A 20,838-nucleotide genomic window follows, 5' to 3' on the forward strand; every position below is an offset into this window, starting at 1 on the left:
TATACCCACTGATAAATACCTGATAAATGATTATCCGCTTGAAGAGTACCTCCTATTTGGAGGAAGCTACTTCCTATCCAAGACATCAAGACTGAATTTGTTTCTTTGTAACTTTCATTCATTGTTCCTAGTTCTCCTCTGTGGGGCCAAAGAAGTATAGTCCGCCCCCACCTGATGACAGTCCTGAATAATAAAATAATAATAATAATAATAATAAGCATTTACTTCTGTAATTTTAAAATTAAATTTCCTTTCATTTCCCATTAGACTTACAAGTTCTTCTCCCCTTCTTTTCTTTCTATAATAATAAGAGCTAGCAATTATATAGCCCTTTGTAGTTGGCAAAGTACTTTTTAAATGTCATCTCTTTTCGATATTGAGGTGGTGGTGGTGGTTGTCATTTTTCAGTCTATCTGACTCTTTGTGACCCCATTTGGGCTTTTCTTGGCAAAGATACAGGAATGGTTTGCCATTTCCTTCTCCAGCTCATTTGACAGATGAGAAAACTGAGGCAAACAGGGTTAAGCAACTCACCCAGGATCTCACAGCTAGTAAGTGTCTGAGGCTGGATTTGAACTCAAGGAGACTGTCTTCCCAATGCTAGGTCCAATGCTTTCCACCCGATTATCATCGTCCCCATTTTACAGATGAGGAAATCGAGACAGAGATTAGGTGACTTACCCAGGATCACACAGCTAAAGTGTCTTAAGCAAGATTTGAATTCAGGTCTTCCAGGTCCTCCAGTCCAACACTATAAACTGTGCCATCTAGCTTTCTGCAGTAAGAGGAATGTGATTCCCCAAGACAGGTTGCCCCTTTCCTTCTGTTCCTGTGGTGCTTTCCAGTAGACAAAGGTGGTTGTTTTTTTTTTTTAATTACTTCCTGTAATAAACTTCTGTTTTAGTATTTGCAAAGTACATATCTATATTAGCTCAAGAACAGAAAAATACTACTATTCCTATTTTATAGATGAGGATTTGAAGTCAGCTAAGTTAAATAAATTACTTGCCCCCAGCCATACAGTTTGGAGGTGAAAGAAATATGATATAAAGCTAGGTCTTCCTCACTCCAAGTATTGTCAACTATGTCAGCCTAGATACATAGTAAGATATTACTGGTAAAAATAATATGTCACTTTTCCTAATTTCCTAATTTCAGACCGACCTATACAGAAGATTACTGGCTCCTCAGCATCCTCTATGGCTGCCTTCATTTTGAGCAAGTATTACCTTAATTAACGCCAAAGAACCACAGATTTCCATTTGCATTCCTATTATTCAACTTGGAATACCACTCAAAATGTGCATGTTTAATTGTAATGATTAAAACAATAACAAAATTTTCTCTTTGTTTAATCTTTTCTTGTAATTTTTCAAAATAAAATTAGTGAATGATGCATCAAACTGGTGTCATTCCTTTAAAAAAAAAAACCTTAGGGGGCAGCTAGGTGGCACAGTGGATAGAGCAACCCCTCACTGCACCCCAGGTAAAGTCATGAAGTGGGCAAAATGTTAATTACACCTTATTATCTTTCTACACCTAACTTGGAAGAATCATCCAAGGAGTTCTCTTTGCTTTAGATCTCTCTTCCTACCCTCTTTTGTCATTACTTAACTATGTTGTTTCTCCTATTTTTACCCCCTTTCTCAGTGAGATCACAGGAGGACCTGAGTTCAAATCTAGCCTCAGACACTTAACACTTATTAGCTGTGTGACCCTGGGCAAGTCACTTAACCCCAATTGCCTCACTAAAAAAAACCAAAAACAAACAAACCTTAAACAATACAGTATTTTAAGAGGCATCAAATTGGATTTAATAACATTAGAAACCCAACTTCAAAAGTTAAGACTGGGGGGCGATGGGGGGCGGGGGCAGCTAGACCCCATAACCATTATTAATTTACTGGCAGTTTCTGGACAAAGCCAAAATCTTGGATAATAATTTTTGCCATTGACTTGCAATGCAGCCCCCACCAACCCTTTATACATTTGGAGAAGTACTTGTCATTTATTCCTCATATCTTGTGAGTTTAAGGATCAAAGAATTAAGTTCTTTAAAAGCATTTAATTACACTTTTTGAACCTAAGGTTTATTTTTCTTCCCAAAATCTCATTTTCCTTATTTCCTCTCTTCACTCACACAGTCATCCCTCATCACCTCTTACCTAGATTATAGCAACAGCTTCATAACTGGTCTCCCTGACTCAACTCTCTCCCCATTCCAGATAACCCTACACAAAGTGACCAAAATAATTTGCATTAATCACTAATCTGGCCATGTGATTTCCCAACTTAATTGGTGGCTTCCTATTGCCTCTAGGATAAAACAAATTTATTCAGCTTTTAAAAGCCTTATACAACCTGGCCAATCTTTGTAGCTTAATTGAGCATTCCCAGCCCTCCCCCCCCACCTGCATTTTTCCAGTGAAATTGGCCTTCACTCTGATGCTAATTCACGACAATCCATCTCCAATCTCCCTATTATTGCACTGACAAGCTTCACTGGGGATGCACTCTTTCCTCACTTCTACCTCAAAGTCTTTCTCTTCCTTTATGTTCAACCACCATCTTCATGAACTTTCTCATCTGACCTATTTTGTATATATTTAGATATGTACCTGTCTTTCCCATTGGAATGAAAAGCTCTTGCACAAAGGAATTGTTTCACTCTTTCTAACTTATATCCCCAGTGCCTAGTACCTGTTGATTGAAAAAGATCAAACCATTTTGTTCCATCCAACCTGAAGGATTCCACCTTCCAAGATACAGTATTGAACAAATCCTTCAAATAAAACCTACAGGGCAGCTAGATGGCGCAGTGAATAGAGCACTGGCCCTGGAGTCAGGAGGACCTGAGTTCAAATCCAGCCTCAGACACTTAACACTTACTAGCTGTGTGACCCTGGGCAAGTCACTTAACCCCAATTGCCTCACTAAAAACAAAAAACAAAAACAAATAAAACCTACCTTGTTCTGTGTAGATGTAATACTAGGTACTAGCAACATTAACTGCATTTTGAAAAACCTTGTGGACCACTTTTGGGGGAAATCACTTGCTCCTTTTATAGATCATGTAAGTTAAATGGGTAATATTTCTAAGTGAACCAAGAGAAAATTTAGCTAAGGCCAGTAAAACATATCTGTCCTCCATTCTTTAAAAGGAGGAAATAAGTTGCTAATGAGGAATAATGAGCAGTATAAACTTGAATCACAGAAAATTATATAGAATTGTCTTAAAAACGTATTTGGCCCCATGGTCTTTAAAAAGTATTTTTAAAAAACCCAACAACTGTGTGTATGAAATATTCTTGGATTTGTTGTGTTAATCGAGGGCATGGTTTCCATCAAATAAGGAATAGCTTTGCTATTCCTAGCCCGGAAGGTGCTTCTAACTTGCCTCCCAGTTTTTTCAAATGCATGCATGCTGGGGCAGCTAGGTGGTGCAGTGGATAGAGCACCGGCCCTGGAGTCAGGAGGACCTGAGTTCAAATCCGATCTCAGACACTTAACACTTACTAGCTGTGTGACCCTGAGCAAGTCACTTAACCCCAATTGCCTCACTAAAAAAAAAAAAAAAATCAAATGCATGCATGCTTTCAGTCCCAAGGGGGAAAATGACCCTCTATGATAACTCCTCTGGTCCTGGCAACCCATGAAACAAAAACTGTCTTTTAAAAAAAAAATTCAGTGCATGGCCCAATACATGCTAGATAGATCCATCTTAATATGCATACAAAGAACAATGTTGTTACAATTCCTTGTAAACTGACAGTTCTAAAATGTTTTTGGTCTGCATATCACCTTCACTTCAAGCTAAGAAATTTACAGAGCAATGAGTTTATGAAAGGGACTTTATTGGGCAAAAGACTTTATGAACTCTTTGATCCTCTTAGTTAACATGTGGTAAATAATGCTAAATCATGACAGAATAATGGGAAATGGCACTTTAATAATATTCCAAATATGGATATCTATAAATTACTAATTCATGCCAGAAACAAAACTTTAGACAATATTATAAACGGTATTTTAAAAACCAATCCATACCTGGAAAACTCTTATGGACTATGACACCTTTTTAGACTATTATGTCTTCAGAGAAGTAAATATATATATATGGAGGGAGAGGGGAAGGGGGCATGGAAGAGGGGGAGAGAATAGGAGAAACTGTGATATTTTATAGTAAATGGATATTATTATATAACTTTATAGCTGAAAGAACCCTAGAAATTATTTTGTCCAACCCTTTCATTTTTCAGATGAAGAAACTGAAGCTGAAAATAGCTTATTTTCCTAACAAAAAATAAGTTATTTTCCTAATGTCCCACAGCAAAACCTTCATTCCTAAGCTGGGAGTCTTTTGCTATACCTCTATTTTTAAAGTTTGTTTATGCACTTTTGATATATCTAAAATTAAAATGTTAAAATAACCATTTCAGAAACAAAAAGAACCTACTAAATCCAAAGTACATTTTCTCCTTCACATTAAATAACATTCTTTTTTGGTAAAAATAAAATTACTGTTTTACTTCTTTTATTTGGACATAAAGTTCAAAGAATAGGATTTTTAAAGGCCAAATTGGATTAGTAATTCACATTTAGAAAACATAAATGCAAGGGGAGGGATGAGTAAAGATCAGAACGTGACTTCAAATAAATGTATATTTTTTAAGAATTGAAAAATATTGCATTTATTATGTGTTGAAAAACAGCATTTAGGATCCTAGGTACAGTAATATTTAAAGCCCAACTTATCAAATAAAGATCTTGAACAAGGGGTTTTCTTTGAGACAAAGTAATTTCATATTCCTACTGAAATAATAATAATAATTCTTGAAATCAGCAAATGTCTTTCTTGACTGACCTGTGCATTTTTTGCACAACATCAGAAATTCTAACCAAGAATCAGTCCACAGGGACTTTTCCTGCTGAATTTGTCTAAATAATCATTTAGGTCTTTAAGAGAAACTAGGGGAGTCAACAAAATATCCTTGTCATTCTGTTGAAGATGGAAACTAAATAAAAATGTTGGTTTCTTTTTTTTAAAAAACAAAGAACTTTCTATAAGAAGCTGTTTGGTTTTTTTGTAAGATTTTCATTTTGCTATGGCAGTAGTAACTAACTATTTCCAACCCTGAAGACAGAAAAATCCCTGAACTGCTGAAGTAGACTGAAGTCCACAGCCTAGTTAAATTTAATCCCCATAAAGTTATTTTATTTTTATTAAGAGAAAGAAAAAGAAGCATTCCATCTTCTCAACTTGAAGAAATCAGAAGTTTCCCAAAGTTCATTTACTAGGTAGGGCCCTTGTTCATGTAGTGGTCCACCTAGAAGCCATATAAAAATGGTCACTATTTGTATATCATCTTTACTATGATGCATGGCTTGAAGTTAATTTCCCCATGGCCCATACTTATATAGCAGCCCTCATTTTGTATGCCTGTCACGGCAGTATTTGCCGTTCCACTATAAAATACTCAATATAAAATTTGGTACAAAGCATGAACACTCATGGCAGATTGGCACGAAACATGCAGTTGGTTGGTTTTATGTGTCTTTTTCAGAATTCTGTGACATGAAGCAGTCACCCTTGTGCAGATAATCCTGTTTTTCTAATCTTGCATTATAGCTGGCCTTTCAAACACATGGCTTCGCTGCTTGAAACCTTTTCTAGGACAGAAAAGTACTCTTTTAAAATAGAAGTCATCTGAATGCATGGTGAAAATGAGGCAGGATAGCAGAGCTGGGGCTGGCAGGGAAAGTGTGAGGAATGTGAGGAAGATGTAGCTGATTGAGAGTCACACTGCCCATGGCTAGCTGTGGTTCTTGTGGCTGTTGCCCAAGACAGCTTAGTCTATGGGGTAGTGATTCCCTGGGTCCCAGCGGCATAGTGCTGTTCCCATGGACATTTTGGGTGAGGGAGGGAGGCAGCTGCCAAAACCCCAGGACGTGTGAGATATCCAAAGAGGCAGGTGATGATGATGCCCTGTTCATAGCATCAGCAGACATCACTATTTCCTTGTTAACATTTAATCTGTCCACAACCCCCTTAGCCAGATCGAGGTCTGGGCTAATTCTGGCTGCTGAGTGAGGCTCTTGCAAAGACAATTCCTCAAGGAGGTTCATATTGCAGAATCCCTTTGAACCTGTTTTGAGGGGCAGAATTTTGGGGTGGGTGAGTGGTGAGTATGAGGTAGAGCTTGGGTCATATTCAGGGTGCTGAAGGTTACAAGAAGGTGAGCCTGGAGATGCTGAAGGCGGGATGGCTGCTAGAGAATCTGGAAGTGGTTGTGAGTGTTGTAGGCTTTGTTCATAGGGACCAGGTGTGTTGTCTTGTATGTCCGCCTGCAAGCTATTCCCAAATCCATTCTGTACACAGACCCCTAAAGGAAAAGGTGATAACCCAGCAGCCCCTTCTTTGAGCTGAAATGGAGGAGAATGTGGATTGAGTGAGCCCAGCAGATCTCCATTTTGCGGCTGGTCTTTCATCAGCTCCTGTGAGTGCGTTTTCTTGGTATGTCGAGTAAGATGGTCTTTTCGCCCAAATCGCTGGGCACAGAACTGACAAAGGAAGTCTTTGCAGCCTGTGTGGACCACCAGGTGGCGCCGAACATCCTTCCGAGTGTAGAAGCATCTCTCACAATGGTCGCACTGATGCTTCTTCTCCTTGGCTCCATTAGGGGGTTTTCCCCCAGTGTGGGCCTTGAGATGATCCAGCAACACTTCGGTGCTCCCCAGCTCTAGGGCACAAACCCGGCATGTGAGGTCTCCACTGCTGGCCGCATGGAGGGCCAAATGCCGCTTGTAGCCCAGCTTGGTGTTATACTTCTTCCCACACTCATCACACCCAAAGGCCATTTTGTTCGGATCATGAGTCTGGAGATGATTCTTCAGGTGGTCTTTCCGGTGGAATGTCTTCTCACAGTGAACGCACTGATGGGATTTCTGTGGTGAATGGGTGGCCATGTGCCTAGGATGAAAAATAAATAAATTGGACAATTAAGAATTTCAGAATCTTTTGAGCTGAGGAAGGTGCTATTGCTTCAAGAGAGAACCATACAATCTCTGAAGGCAGAGCAAATACAATTTCATGTCTATACAGTACATATTATAGGAGAATACATTTTAGAAATATACATGAACAATGAGTTTAGCAAGGGTCCGAGCTTGATAATTATATACAAGTAAATGAAAAATGTCATCAAAAGAGGTCTCCAAATCTAATTTATCTGAGTGTTCTATAGGCAGGCATGTGCTAGAGGTGTGAAATGCTCATGTGAAAATTTCTAACTTGACCTCTTCAGAGTATTACTAGTCTAAAGTTACCTAAGTGTCTTTTGCATAACAGCATCCCAGTTGGGTGGTATTATCATTATTTTCACTTAACACAGAAATGTGGAAGGGAGGGAGGGAGGGAGGGAGGAAGGAAGGAAGGAAAGAAGGAAGGAAGGAAGGAAGGAATCTGTTAAGGTTTCCCAGTTTTACTTTGAGCCTTAAAAATGGGACTTTTGGAAAGACCAAAAGTCCCAATGTCCCATTCTTTCCCTGTCCAAAATACTCCTCTTTAGCCTCTACTCCAATATATAAGTTAAATTTTAAATTACAATTTCTTGAGGGCAGGAAATTTTGTATAAACCGATGAAGACTGACATAAAATTATCTGAAAAGAAATAAAACTGATGTTACACACGGATCTTGATCCTACAGAATCTACTGATGCTGGTTGGGAGGTGAAGGGATGGAGATGAGGCTGAAATGAAAATCTGTGTTAAAGCTTCCCCAGGAAGTACATTGAAAATGATCAGGGAAGGACTTCTGGCAAGATGACAGGGAGGTTATGTATAAACTCAGCTCCCCTTTTTACCTGAAAACAAATTAAAATGTACCAAATAAACTAAAAGAACAATATTTAAAAGGGAGGAAATGCTTACAGGGAAAGCCACACAGAGAAGAAAAAAGCTAGAAGAAAAATTGAATAAATGAGTAAGCAATTGGAATCCCAGGAAATAAAATGTAATGACCATAAGGACCTGGAAAGCAGTTGGAGGGTCTAATTAAAAACAAAAAAAAGAGACAGCTCTTGTAGTAAACCTGGAGTTCTTAATGAAACACTTAAAAAGTAAAGCAGTGGCTTAGAACTTAAGTTGGAAAACTTCATCTGAATAGTGTATACTCAAAATGGTAGAAATATAATAAAAAAACTTCAGAGATAATGAGAATTATGCAATCCAAGTCAAAAGACAGCAAAATTGGAAGAATGGAAGATATCCAAAATTAAAAGCAATTCTTGAAAAACAGAACTTGAAGAATCCAAGACACACTGGCCTCACCAAAAAATATGATAAATCTGAGGTTTTATTCAAACAGAAATGTGGCTGCCACACTTTGAATCTCCAAAATCAAAGGAAAAGTATTACAATCCAGGAAGAGACAGATCATACAGAAACTTCAGTCAGAATCACACAGGACTACTCACCATTAATGAAAAATGAAAGGAAAGGTAAGAATGTAATACACCAAAACATAGTGGGAAATAGTTAGCACCAAAGAATAACAATGTACGAAGTTAAACATAATTTTATAGGGAAAAAATGAATCTATGAGAATATATGGCTTGGCAAACTCCTTTTTAGAAAATATCAGAGATGGACAGTTATTTGAAATACAAATGCAGAGAACAAATTTAAGAAAGGTAGGCAAATATGGATATCTCCAAAGGACTAGCTGATCATCCAGGGCTCACATTTTCAAAAGGGAAAACACAATCAGCAGTCTTTGGGATTTTTTACTTTGTGTGAGGGTCACTGAGGAAACAAGCCTTGAGCTTGGTATTCAAAAAGTACACTAGAAAAGAGGCAAAAAGAAGATGGGAAGGGGGAAGAGAAAGAAGGAAAGAAGGAGGGTAGGAAGGAAGAAAAGAAAAATTTTATTTAGAGGAATCATAGGTAAAAATGATTCAAGTACAGAGGTGGGGATGATAGTAAGAAAACATCTCATGAATCACACAAAAAGGGGGCAGCTAGGTGGTGCAGTGAATAAAGCATTGACCCTGTACTAGCTGTGTGACCCTGGGCAAGTCACTTAACCCTCATTGCCCCCGCCAAAAAAAAAAAAATTATAGTACTGTGGGTTGAATTAGAAGAGGGAGGGGCTGTCTGAGCTGGAGAGGTGGGGTTAGAGAAGAGACTGATTCAAAGAAAACGCTATAGAGAAACAATTTTTTGTTTTGTTTTGTTTTTGGTGAGGCAATTGGGGTTAAGCGACTTGCCCAGGGTCACACAGCTAGTAAGTGTCAAATGTCTGAGGCTGGATTTGAACTCAGGTCCTCCTGACTCCAGGGCCGGTGCCCTATCCACTGCGCCACCTAGCTGCCCCGAGAAACAATTTTTTTAAGAGAGAAAGTGCAAGAACCCATTTTTTGGGAGAGGGGGAAAGGCAAAGACAGGATCAGGATGTACCGAAACAAAAACTAGAAAGGATTTTTTCTCACCACCATCACCCCCCACTTCAAAAAAAGAAAAAACAAACAAAAAAACCCTCCACAATATTTGATAGAAAAAACGGCTTAATAATTATAACCTGATTATTATAAGCTTTCCCATAAAATGAACAAAGGTGAGAATGGATTTGAAAATAAAACTGCACCAATATGTATATATACATATTTATGAAAAATATTTAAAATATAATGGTATATAGAAGTAAGATGAACAGTTAGAGTACATTCATCTCATATGAATGCAAAAAAGCAGAAACAGACAAGATCTCAAATCAATGTAAAAAAATGCATTCAGAAAAAAAGTGAAATTACATTTTGTTTCAAGTCAACATAATAAAATAAAAGCAAATCAAGTAAATCCTAAAAGATAATATTTAGACAATCATGGCGCTTTCCGCTTAAGATAGTGGAGGAGGTGTGAAGGTAATCAGGTTCCTCATATACCTATCAAAAAACAGCAAAAAGAAGAAAAATTCAACATGGGAGGTCAATATGAGGAAAAGTATGGTATGCCACCAAAAAGACTACTTTGATCTTAAACTTCATTTAGGGAGGTATGATGTCTAGCAGATGAAAGTGATGGTCCCACTATACTCTCTTCTGGTCAGATTACACCTGTGGTCTTGTTCAGTCCTGATGCATATATTTAAAAGAACATTGATAGATTGAACAACATATGTAGGAAGGTAGTCAAAAAGGCAAAAGGCATTAAAATCATGCCTTGTGAGGATCCTAAGAAGGTACTGGATATGTTTAGCCCAGAAAAGAGAAGATTTAGGGCTGGCTTCAGGTATCTGAAGGGCTCTCATACCGAAGAGGGATTTGATTTGTTGTACTAGGTCTATGAGAGAAAAATGAGTACTGGGTTGAAATTGCAAAGAGGTAAATTTAGGTTAATTAAAAATTCCTAACAGTCAATTCCTCCTCCTTGGAAATCTCCATGCAAAGGAAAGATCACCACTTTTCAGCTATGTTGTAGAGGGGATTCTTTGTTCATGTATTGGTTGGCCTATGGCCTCTTCTGAGGCCTCTTCCAACTCTGTGATTCTGTGAAAAACAGCTTTAAAAAGACCCCAAGAAAATAAAAACTTTGCAGAGTGCTGACAACAGTTTAATAATCATTTTTTTAAAAAACCCACCATAATGGAGTCAGCTAACGCATCAGAAACAACAGAGATAGGGAAGGAAATGATGCAAGATTTCCCAAAAGATGTTCTAAAATGACTAAAAGGTACAGTCAAAGAAATTAAACAAGAATTAAAACGAGTAAGAAAATTACAACAGCACTTAAGAGGCTGAAAAAAGTTATAATGCATGAGGAACTCTAACATGGGCATCTTACCCTCCGACCCCTAGTCAAGCTATTCCAGGCTCAGTGACCTATATGGAAAATATAATAGAAAAAAAATCTTAGAGTGAGTGTGTGTGTGTGTGTGTGTGTGTATGTGTAAATAAATATAAAACAAAGACCAAAGAAGTACACATACTGCTATTAATTATGTACATACTATATACTAGGCACTGTGCTAAATGCTTTAGAATTATTATCTCATTTGGTCCTCACAATGATCCTGGGAAGTAGGTGCTGTCATTATACCCAGTATTTATACCCAATATTATGTAGATGAGGAAACTGAAGCTAATAGAGCTTAAGTGACTTCTCCAGAGACACATAGCTAGCAAGGGTTTGAGGCTGAATTTTAACTTCCCTTTAGACCCAGTGCCTATCCACTGTAGCTGTACCCCTACTGCCATTGATTATAACCCTGTTGTTTATTCATTCTCCCACTGAATTATCAAGTTGTAACATTCCCCTGACATTTCATTTCACAAAGTTGTCTTAACTTCTTTTGATCTATCTAATTGATCTAACATCAGGCAGGGTAAAGGCAGTCCAAGATTAGGATTTTGGTCAGGGCATAGCCAGAGTTTCCTTTTCTTTCTTTCTTCAGCTACAAATCTCCACTGCAGGTTTGTCACCAAATACTGTCAAAGAGCCAGGGTCTTGTGTTGGATCAAAGAGTTTGCCTGTTCTGCTTTGATCAGGGGCAGTGGTACCAATTCAGTGACAGAAGTGTAGGCACAGGCACAGAGACAAGTCCTCTGCTTTCCTGGTACAGAACACATCAGCCAAGCCCCGGTAGTGAAGGGGAAAGCAGCTCAAAAGTGTCCACTAGGGCAGCTAGGTGGTACCGTGGATAGAGCCGGTGGCCCTGGATTCAGGAGGACCTGAGTTCAAATCCGGCCTCAGACACTTAACACTTACTAGCTGTGTGACCGTAGGCAAGTCACTTAACTAATCCCAATTGCCTCACCAAAAAAAAGAAAGAAAGAAAGAAAAGTGTCCACTGGTGGTAAGGTGTAGTAGCTGTTTATATGGTACCCTGGCAGTTTCTGGAAAGAGAACTGATCTGCCAGGTGCTGTTTTATGAACAGGCCACAAACATATCCCCATATCCTGAACATCACTAGAAAAGGAGTGAAGATGGTGTGGCCTAAAATCAAGGTTTCCTGATGGCTGCTTGCTAATAGGTCTGGTCTCATGAGACACCTGACTGGATTAAAGCAAGAATCTATCAATCATCTTAATCATTATGGAAGAAGCTTTGGGGTGACTGTATGCCCTCCCAATGAGAGGTCTGTGACATTTCAGTACTTCAAAATACACTAGAACTTTGTGTCAGAGGACTCAGTGGTCAGAAAACTCCGGCTTTTCTTTCCATGACGGATGGGAGGGAGATCTCATTGTTGAAAGCAGGCAGAAAGTTCACTTAATCTACCTCCAGTTCTATACGGGAATCCTCTGTAACATGGAGGAAGGGTTGCTGGCTGAGATGTCCTGTCTTTTAGATTTCTTGTTTCCTGTGTCCAACCTTGTGGTTGCTGAGGGGGTATCTCACCTGATAATGGCTGTATTGCTGACCATACAGAAATAGCACCCCAGTTTAGTCACCTCGCCCGTGCCAAAGGGGTTAGTTATAAAACATATGTGTAGAGGCTCCCCAGCTGGAAAAGCTCTTCAGGCTTTTCTAGATTTGAGTCTGTAGGATAGTCTCACACCTCTGCCCCAGATGGTCTCCTCTACCCACGTGACACTATGTCTCCTTTGCCAAATCCTCATCCAGATCGTGCCCTTCATTAGATGTCCCTCAGAATTATGTTCTGAGCACAGTCCTCTTCTCGCTCTATATTACTTCACTTGGTGATCTCATCGGCTTCCTCTCTATGCTGATGATTCTCAGACCTACCTATGGTGCCCCAATCTCTCTGCTGACTTCCAACTTTGCATCTCCAATAACCATTCAGACATCTCAAACTTACTGTCTAGTAGACACATGAAATTCAACATGTCCAAAACTGAATTTATCACAGTAAGTTCTTTATTGTTCAGTTATTTCAGTCACGTCCAATTCTTCTTGACCTTGTGAACCTCTGTCCGGGATTTTCTTGGCAGCGATACTGGAGTGGTTTACCATTTCCTTCTCTAGTGGCAGAGTTAAGTGACTTGCCTAAGGTCATACAGCTAAGATGTTTCTAAAGCTGTACTTGAACTCAGGTCTTCCTAATTCCAAGCCCAATGCTCTATCCACTCAACTGCTTAGCTGTCACAAGTACATGCTTGATAAATGTTTATTGATTGATTGCTGTGTGAGGGTGGGCAGAGATTAAGTTACTTCTTCCTTAACTCATCTTGAAGAACTTCATGAAGTCCCTCTCTGAACTGGTTCATCAGAGGCTGCTTCGTTTCACTGAAGATCATGTCTTAGGCTTCTGAAAGATCCAGAGTAATCAATCCATGACCAGACAAGCCCCTTCCTCTCAAAGAGAAGCTTGCCAAGCATGCCAATTTGCAATTTCAGGCTACAGTAGTTCTTTATAAGCTTGTTAATGTTCAACAATAAGCCACATGCCCATCCCTATGTTTTTGGAGCAGAGTTTCTACTCTGTTATGAACAGCACCAACCCATTGTATCATGAAATCCAACAGGCACAAGGCTGAATGCTGAGTTTCCCACAATCAGTAAGCAAGCCTTGGTGGCAGAGCTTCCTGTAAAGCAGGGTTTGAGCTTGGAAAGTTCCTAGCACCTTGGAGAGATTCAATGAGCTGGGTGTGCTCAAAGGAGTCTGAGCCAATTGCCCACAAAGCTGAATAGTCTCTTTCTTGAAAGCTACCAACCATGCATATAGAATGGTGCTCCGCAGCTGTACTTGCCCAAGCTAGCTTTTACTCATTTCTATCCTGCTTCCGGCAAACATGCCCAAGTACCTCCATCCTTCAAAAATCTTTCTTTCCCCTTTACATTTCCTTTAGTAACATCTCCAGTGCTCTCCCTATTCTAAAGACTCGTGATAATCTTTGACATCTCTCTCTTCCTTATTCTTGCTACCATCACATCCCCTCTAACACATTAACAAGTCCCAAGTCAAGACACTTGTTCTTGATGAAAGAGGTGACTGGTAGAGTGATCCAGAGCATCTTAATCCAGCCTTTACAACCTCACACCTGGACCCCTCTACCAATTCGTTTACTCATATATTTGCCATCCCAATCTATCTAGCATCCAACAGTTAAAAATCCCTTTTTTCAAGTATTATTTTTATTGTATCATATCACACCCCTGATAGCTTCTGTGGCTCTCAATGATCTCTTTCATCAAGTTAAAATTCTTAACCATGGACTTCAAGATTTTCCATCAACTGTCTCAAACTCTCCTCTTTTCCCTCCCCACAACTTGCCATGAACTCTTCAGGTTCTGGTCTGTTTTAACCTAATTGGTTGCATCTCTTGCTGCACTCCAGACTGTACTTTCTTCTCTCGTTAGGTAAGTCTATTTATCATTTCTCTTTTGATCTTTAAACCATCAAATGCAGCTTATGTTACAGTGGAGACAAGAAAGGAAGTAGGATGACAGTCCATCCCTCTAAAAGCCTAGAACTATATGGTCACTGTTTTACACATCACTTCCCCCTCACACACTCTTCTGTCATTCCCCTAACCGCTTTAGCTCAGGATTTAGGGCATGGGGCATGAAAGGAATTTGGGTAGTTGTGGGAGGAGACAGCAATTCTTGCTTAATCTGTCCAGGTTCCTTTTTTTTTTTTTTTGGTTCTACTTCAAGTACAAAATTGAACATGTTACTTCCCTTGGCCAGAACAGGCTTCCCACTCTCCTCCACCAAACCACATCCCTCTTCTCTTTCTAAATTCTGCTTATGACACCTCCATTAAGTCTTACTAGCATTTCAGTAACCTTATGTCTCCACTATCTTTCTCAAACATCTATCATTTATGTATATATTTAGAAATGCACTTATAATCTATCCATAGTTTTACTGTCTACATTTGCATCTCATCTATGGTCAGTACTGCTTTCAAGTAATATTAAGATTTTAATTAGGACCTCTGGTATAACCATTTCTCTTTCTATTTACTCTAACCTTTTTTGGATAAGGAATTCTAACTGCCAATTAGGAGGGTTTTAAACCTATACAGTGGGGGTGGAGGAGAGGCATTAAACGCACAGAACTCCTGATACAATCACCCCCAAAATAGCAATAAAATAACTCTTGGAGCAGAAAAACACACAAAAATACGGGCTGAGAGTTTTCTCCAGCTATAGATAGATTTCAGGGGGCCATGTTGGGCCACAAATGAAGTCTAACCCTGCAATCAGGCAGACACACCAGACACCTGCCCGAGGAATTTGCCCCAGTGCCTCTGAATTGGCTTCAGCACTGGGATCTTCTGGAACTAAGCTCGCAGTCAGGTTGAACAGCTGGCCAGGGAGGGGGGGGGGCCCGCGGAGGCGGTAAGTGCAGGGGTACCAGTGGACTAGGGGGAAGAATTCGACTGTCCCACCCCAGAAGGGAACCAGGAAGAAATCCTGAGCAGCAGGAAGCCCAGGTTGGGGAAGGGAGAAGGGGAGCAGGCTCATCAAAGCTAAAAACCACACCACACAAAGCTTTGCTGGTTGGTTGTTTAGTAAGTAAGCTTAAGGTTATCTCTGGACCAGAGAACAGGCCAGGTGAGATTAAAACCTGCCCCCCCCAAACCAAAACACCTGGGACCCTCTGAAGCTGGGAACAAGAGCGGAGCCAAGAAGCAGCCCCACCCCCACCCCCCCAGTGGAGAGTTTAAAATCAAATAAAAGCGAGGCCAGGCAGGCTGAGAAGAAGCCCAATCATCCCCCGAGCCATGCAATACCTGGAACAAGGTGTCCTGGAAGCAGTGCCACACTTTAAGAAAGAGTTAAAAGCCAAGAAATAGTAAGCCAGGATGAATAGGCAGAGAAAGCAGAAGACCATCAAAAACTTCTCTTGGGGTAAGGTAGACCACAATACAACCTCAGAAAAAGATAATAACAGGGTCAAAGATCCAACATCCAAAGCTTCCAATAAAAATATGAACTGGTCTAAGGCCGTGGAAGCTCTCAAAAGGGACTTTGAAGAGAAAGTAGGAGAAATAGAAAGAAGATGTAGAGAAAGGGAGGAAAGAATGAAAACAGAATTGAGAGCAATACAGGAGAATCATGAGAAAAAAAGCAACAGTTTGAAAAGCCTAAGGAGATTAAAAAACTGTCTGATGAAAATAACTGCCTAAGAATTAGAATTGAACAAATGGAAGCTAGTGACCTTATGAGAAACCAAGACACAGTAAAGCAAATCCAACTGAATGAAAAAATAGAGGGCAATGTGAAATATCTGTTTGGAAAAACAGCTGACCTAGAAAATAAATCTAGGAGAGAGAATTTGAAACTCACTGGACTACCTGAAAACCATGACAAAACAAAAGCTTAAACACCATCCTCCAAGAGATTGTGAGGGAAAATTGCCCTGATATTCTAGAAGCAGAAGCTAAAATAGAAATTGAAAGAATCCACCAATCACCTCCTGAGACCCCCAAAGGAAAACCTCCAGGAATATTATAGCCAAATTCCCAAACTCCCAGGTCAAGGAGAAAATATTGCAAGCAGCTAGAAAAAAGGAATTCAAATACTGTGGAGCTCCAATAAGGATAAAGCAAGATCTAGCAGCTTCTACATTAAAGGACCAAAGGGCATGGAATATGATATTCCAGAGGGCAAAGGAACTGGGACCTTAGCCAAAAATCACGTACCCAGCAAAAGTGAGTATAATCTTTGAGAGGCAAAAATGGGATTTCAATGAGAAAGAGGTCTTGCAGGCATTTGTGGCGAAAAGACCTGAACTGAATAGAAAATTTGACTTTCAAATGCAAGACCCTGGAGAAGCAGAAAAGGGTAAACAGGAAAAAGACTTCATGAGGGATATTAAAAGATCAAACTGTTTACATTCCCACATGGGGAGATAATACTTTGAAATCATAAGAACTAGCTCAGTAAGGAATTCACAGAAGACACAGGTCTGAACCGAATATGAAGGGATGATATCCATAAAGCATTTATGTTTTGTTCTTTGTGGAGCAGACGGGGTGGGGTGTCTTATGTCTGGAGCTGTATTTGGGCTTGGGGCCTCCTGGGTCCACTATGCCACCTAACTAACCCATGATGACATCATTAAAATAGGGTTGAGGTGTAGGAGGAATAGACTGAGGGAGGGAGAAGGGGAGAGATGGTCTGGGGAGAGGTAGTTCACATGAAGGAAATAAGAAAAAAGCTTATGGAGGGGAGGAGAAGAGGGGGAAGGAGTTGGGGAGTGAGTGAACCTTAATATCATCAGAATTGGCTCAAAGAAGGACTAACATACATACTCAAGTAGGTATAGTAATATATTTTTGCTCTGAGGGAGGGGAGGGAGATAAGGGGGGGCAGGGGAGGGGAGGGAGATAAGGGGGGGGCAGAGAAGGGAAGGACAGATTAGGGGAGAGAGCAGTAAAAAGCAAAACACTTTCAAGGAAGATGAAGATGTTTTGCATTACTATACAAGTATGACATATTGAATTGTTTGATCTCATAGGGAGGGTGGAGGAAGGAGGGAGGAAGAAAAATCTAGAACACAGAATTAGCTCAGGGACCTTGATCTCATCAGAGTGGGCTCATGGAGGGAATAACATTCATACCCAATTGGGAGGAATAATCTATTTAACCCTGCAGGAAAGTAGGAGGAGAGGAGGATAAGGAAGGAAGGGTGAAAAAAGGGAGTGAAGAGTGGGGAACAGGATAGTCAGAAGTAAAACACCTCTGAAGAGGAATAGGTAAAAAGAAGATAGAGTAAATGTCATGGGAAGGGAGTGGGATGGAGGGAAATAGTTATGATGATTGATTATAATGGCAAAACGTATGGTACCTACTTTGCTGGGCTTTTATGAAGAAAATTCTCTGTCAAGCTTAAGGTACTATATACAGGTTATGATGAACAGGATACTATCAGAAAAACCTGGAAAGACCTATATGAACTGAAGCAGAGTGAAATGTACTGTATACAAAATGACAGCAATAGTAGGGGATGATCTGCTGGGAAGCATGTGGTTGTTTTCAGCAAGGGAATGGTCCAATATAACCCTGAAGGATTTATGGAGATTGCAGCCCATCTGCAGAGAAAGAACTGACAGTATCTGAAAACAGATGGAAACACATTAAAAAAATTTGTTTTCTTTTCCTCTTTGACAATTCCTTAATATGACATTTTGGGGGTTTTTTGGACTGTTTTCTCTCACAACTAGCTAATATGGAAATTTTTCCATTACTACTTGTGTATAACTTATTTTGAATTGCTTGAGTTCTTGTGGGTGGGGGTTGGGAATGAAGGGAAGAAGAGAAGTTGGAACACAAAGTTTTAAAAAAATTTATGTTAAAATTTGTTTTTACATATATTTTGGAAAATAAAATTCTATTCAAAGCAAAAAAAAAAACCAAACCCTATACAGCACAGATGCTATGTGGTACTGAGTACACAGTTTAAGGTATTTTTTAATTAGTTGCATCTATACTGTAACATAAATACATTCTAATATAAAATATGTATAGGTTAACTGCCATTTTAAAATAATCTTATGTTCTCCTCTATATGCATAGGAAATCAGGGAAACATTTCCCAAACAGTAAAGCATTATGACTGTAGCCCTGTGTTTTAGTCTCAACAATTCGTTGACTGTATAGCATTGGCTGTTATGAAGACAAACTCTGGGAGGCTTTGGGTGTAGGTGATGAAGTTTGGTTTGGAAAGAGTTCTGGTAAGAAGTAGGGGGAAGATGAAAGGGAAGGGTAAAAAAATCTGAGAGGAGCAGGCGCATTCTACACCTTGAGGGACACGTAAGCGTAGCATCGCTATCCCTGATTTGTTTCCAACCCAGTGCTTGCCTGCGGAAGGGCTTTAAGAACCACCACCTGGGGGCAGCTGGGTGGCACAGTGAATAGAGCACCAGCCCTGGAGTCAGGAGTACATGAGTTCAAATCCAGTCTCAGACACTTAACACTTACTAGCTCTGTGACCCTGGGCAAGTCACTTAACCCCACCTGCCTCACTAAAAACAAAACAAAACAAAACAAACCACCACCTGGGGAGATAAAGGGGGGCCCCTGTGCTATGTACTGAATCCAGTTTGAGAAAGCCCCATCAGAGATATTCTCCCTTTGCTACCATGAGAGAAGGCATCAATTAAAGGACCCCTCAGCCAGAGTGCACAGTGAATAAGACTGCTGGTCCTGGAGTCAGAAAGACCTCAGTTCAAATCCTGCCTCAGACACTGACTGTGACCCTGGGCAAGCCACTTAAATCTGTTTGCCTCAGTTTTCTCCACTGTAAAATGGAGATTATAATAGCACTTACTAGGGTTGTGGTCAGGAGCAAATGAGATATTTGTGAAGCACTTAGCACAGTGCCTGATGCATAGTAGGCACTTCAGAAATGCTTCTTCCCTTCCCTTCTCTGACATCTAAAGAGGAAGCCTCTTTCTGCACTCTGTAGTAAGAAATTCACTACCTGTCATACCTTTATAGTCTGTGCTAATCAGCCCCCCCCCCACACACACCTGCTCTTCCTTTTCTGTTCTAATTTGTTCTCCCTATTACATAAAACTAATTTAGCATGCAAGCCTTGGATACGTGATCATTTGGAGAGCAGTCATGAGGGAGAGAGCAAGGTTGGGACTAGAGCCTTTAGAGCTCTGTTCAAAGAGGAAGACAAAATCAGGTGGAGGTACAGTAGTCCAACAATGTGCTTTCACAGACACCCCCTCCCCCAGACTTAGCAACTCACGGAGCTGGCTGTGACCAGTTTCTAAAGAGAGCCACAGCTAAGAGCAGGAAAAATAAGTGAAGACTAGAGAAAGAGACTTTAACCCAAATCTGAATTATCTTTAAATAACATGTGTGTATGTGTGCATGCGAGAGACAGAGACCGAAAGATTTTAGCAAGATTTAGGCAAGACAAAAATGGGATAGAGGAAAGGAATTATACTACATGGACTTTCCTGGGTCCTCTATCCTTGGCACTCAACCTGCTGATATATATATGTGTGTGTGTGTGTGTGTGTGTGTTTTCTGTTTTCACCATGAGATCCCAATGTTATTGAGAAAATAGAATATATTCTACTTTCTTTGTAGCTTTTCTATGCAGAAGCACTGGATCAGAGGATCACAGATTGTCATAGTTGGGGAATACCTTCAGCAGCTTCAAATCCTGAACAGTATCTGAAAAGAAATTCTTGCTACAGCATTCTCAGTAACTAGACATCTCCAGTGATGAGCACTCCTATCTATCTCCTAAGGTAGTCAACTCACTTATGGGCAGTTTTAGGTGTTAATTAATTTTCCTTTGTATCTGTCTCTCAGAAACTTCTACTTTACCAGTCCTACTTCTGTACTTGGCAGAGTAGATAGAACACTGGGCTCAGATTCAGGATGCCCTGTGTTCAAATTCAACCTCAAACCTTTATCATCTGTGTGACTCTGAGCAAGAGACTTAGCCATTGCTCACCTCAGTTTCCTCAACTGAAAAAATGGGGATAAAAACAGTAGCTACCTCTCAGGGTTCTTTTGAGGATCAAATGAAATAATATTTATAAAGCACTTAACATAGTGTCTGGCAAATAGTAAGCACTACATAAATGCTAGCTACTATTTTTGTTGTTATCAGAACTAATATGTTTCTTTGATTTGACAATCCTTGAGATACCTGAGGACAGCTAGACATTCCTGTTCCAGGCTATACCTCAAGAAGTCCTTCCCTTGATATAGCACCTCTATGTACTCCCCATATAGCATGGTCACCAGTACTCCTATCATTCTATCTGCCCTCTCTTGGACATGCTTCTGTTTGTTTTAAAAATAAAATCATCCAGATCTGTAAGAGGAACTCCCAGTCAGGAAAATCTCTACCAACAGTGCTCAGTGGGGCAGCTAGGTGGCACAGTGGATAAAG

The 20,838-nt window shown here is 40.0% G+C and overlaps 2 protein-coding genes across 7 annotated transcripts in view; one reads left to right on the forward strand and one right to left on the reverse strand.

The window, feature by feature from the left end:
• Nucleotides 1–1,291, forward strand: part of ZC2HC1B (zinc finger C2HC-type containing 1B) — a 30,312-nt gene extending 29,021 nt beyond the window's left edge. Inside the window, exon 9 of the mRNA XM_044003501.1 lies at nt 1,159–1,291. The gene's annotated coding sequence lies outside the window, so the exon portion shown is untranslated. The remainder of the gene's footprint in view (nt 1–1,158) is intronic.
• A 2,578-nt stretch (nt 1,292–3,869) lies between these two features.
• Nucleotides 3,870–20,838, reverse strand: part of PLAGL1 (PLAG1 like zinc finger 1) — a 162,304-nt gene continuing 145,335 nt past the window's right edge. For all 6 annotated transcript variants that reach the window (XM_043964340.1, XM_043964341.1, XM_043964342.1 and 3 more), the window contains one exon: nt 3,870–6,970. In XM_043964340.1, the coding sequence (XP_043820275.1) occupies nt 5,704–6,970 (1,267 nt within the window). In that variant the 3' untranslated portion in view covers nt 3,870–5,703. The remainder of the gene's footprint in view (nt 6,971–20,838) is intronic.

The sequence above is a fragment of the Dromiciops gliroides genome, chromosome 4 (assembly GCF_019393635.1).
Source record: "Dromiciops gliroides isolate mDroGli1 chromosome 4, mDroGli1.pri, whole genome shotgun sequence".
NCBI lineage: Eukaryota > Metazoa > Chordata > Mammalia > Microbiotheria > Microbiotheriidae > Dromiciops > Dromiciops gliroides.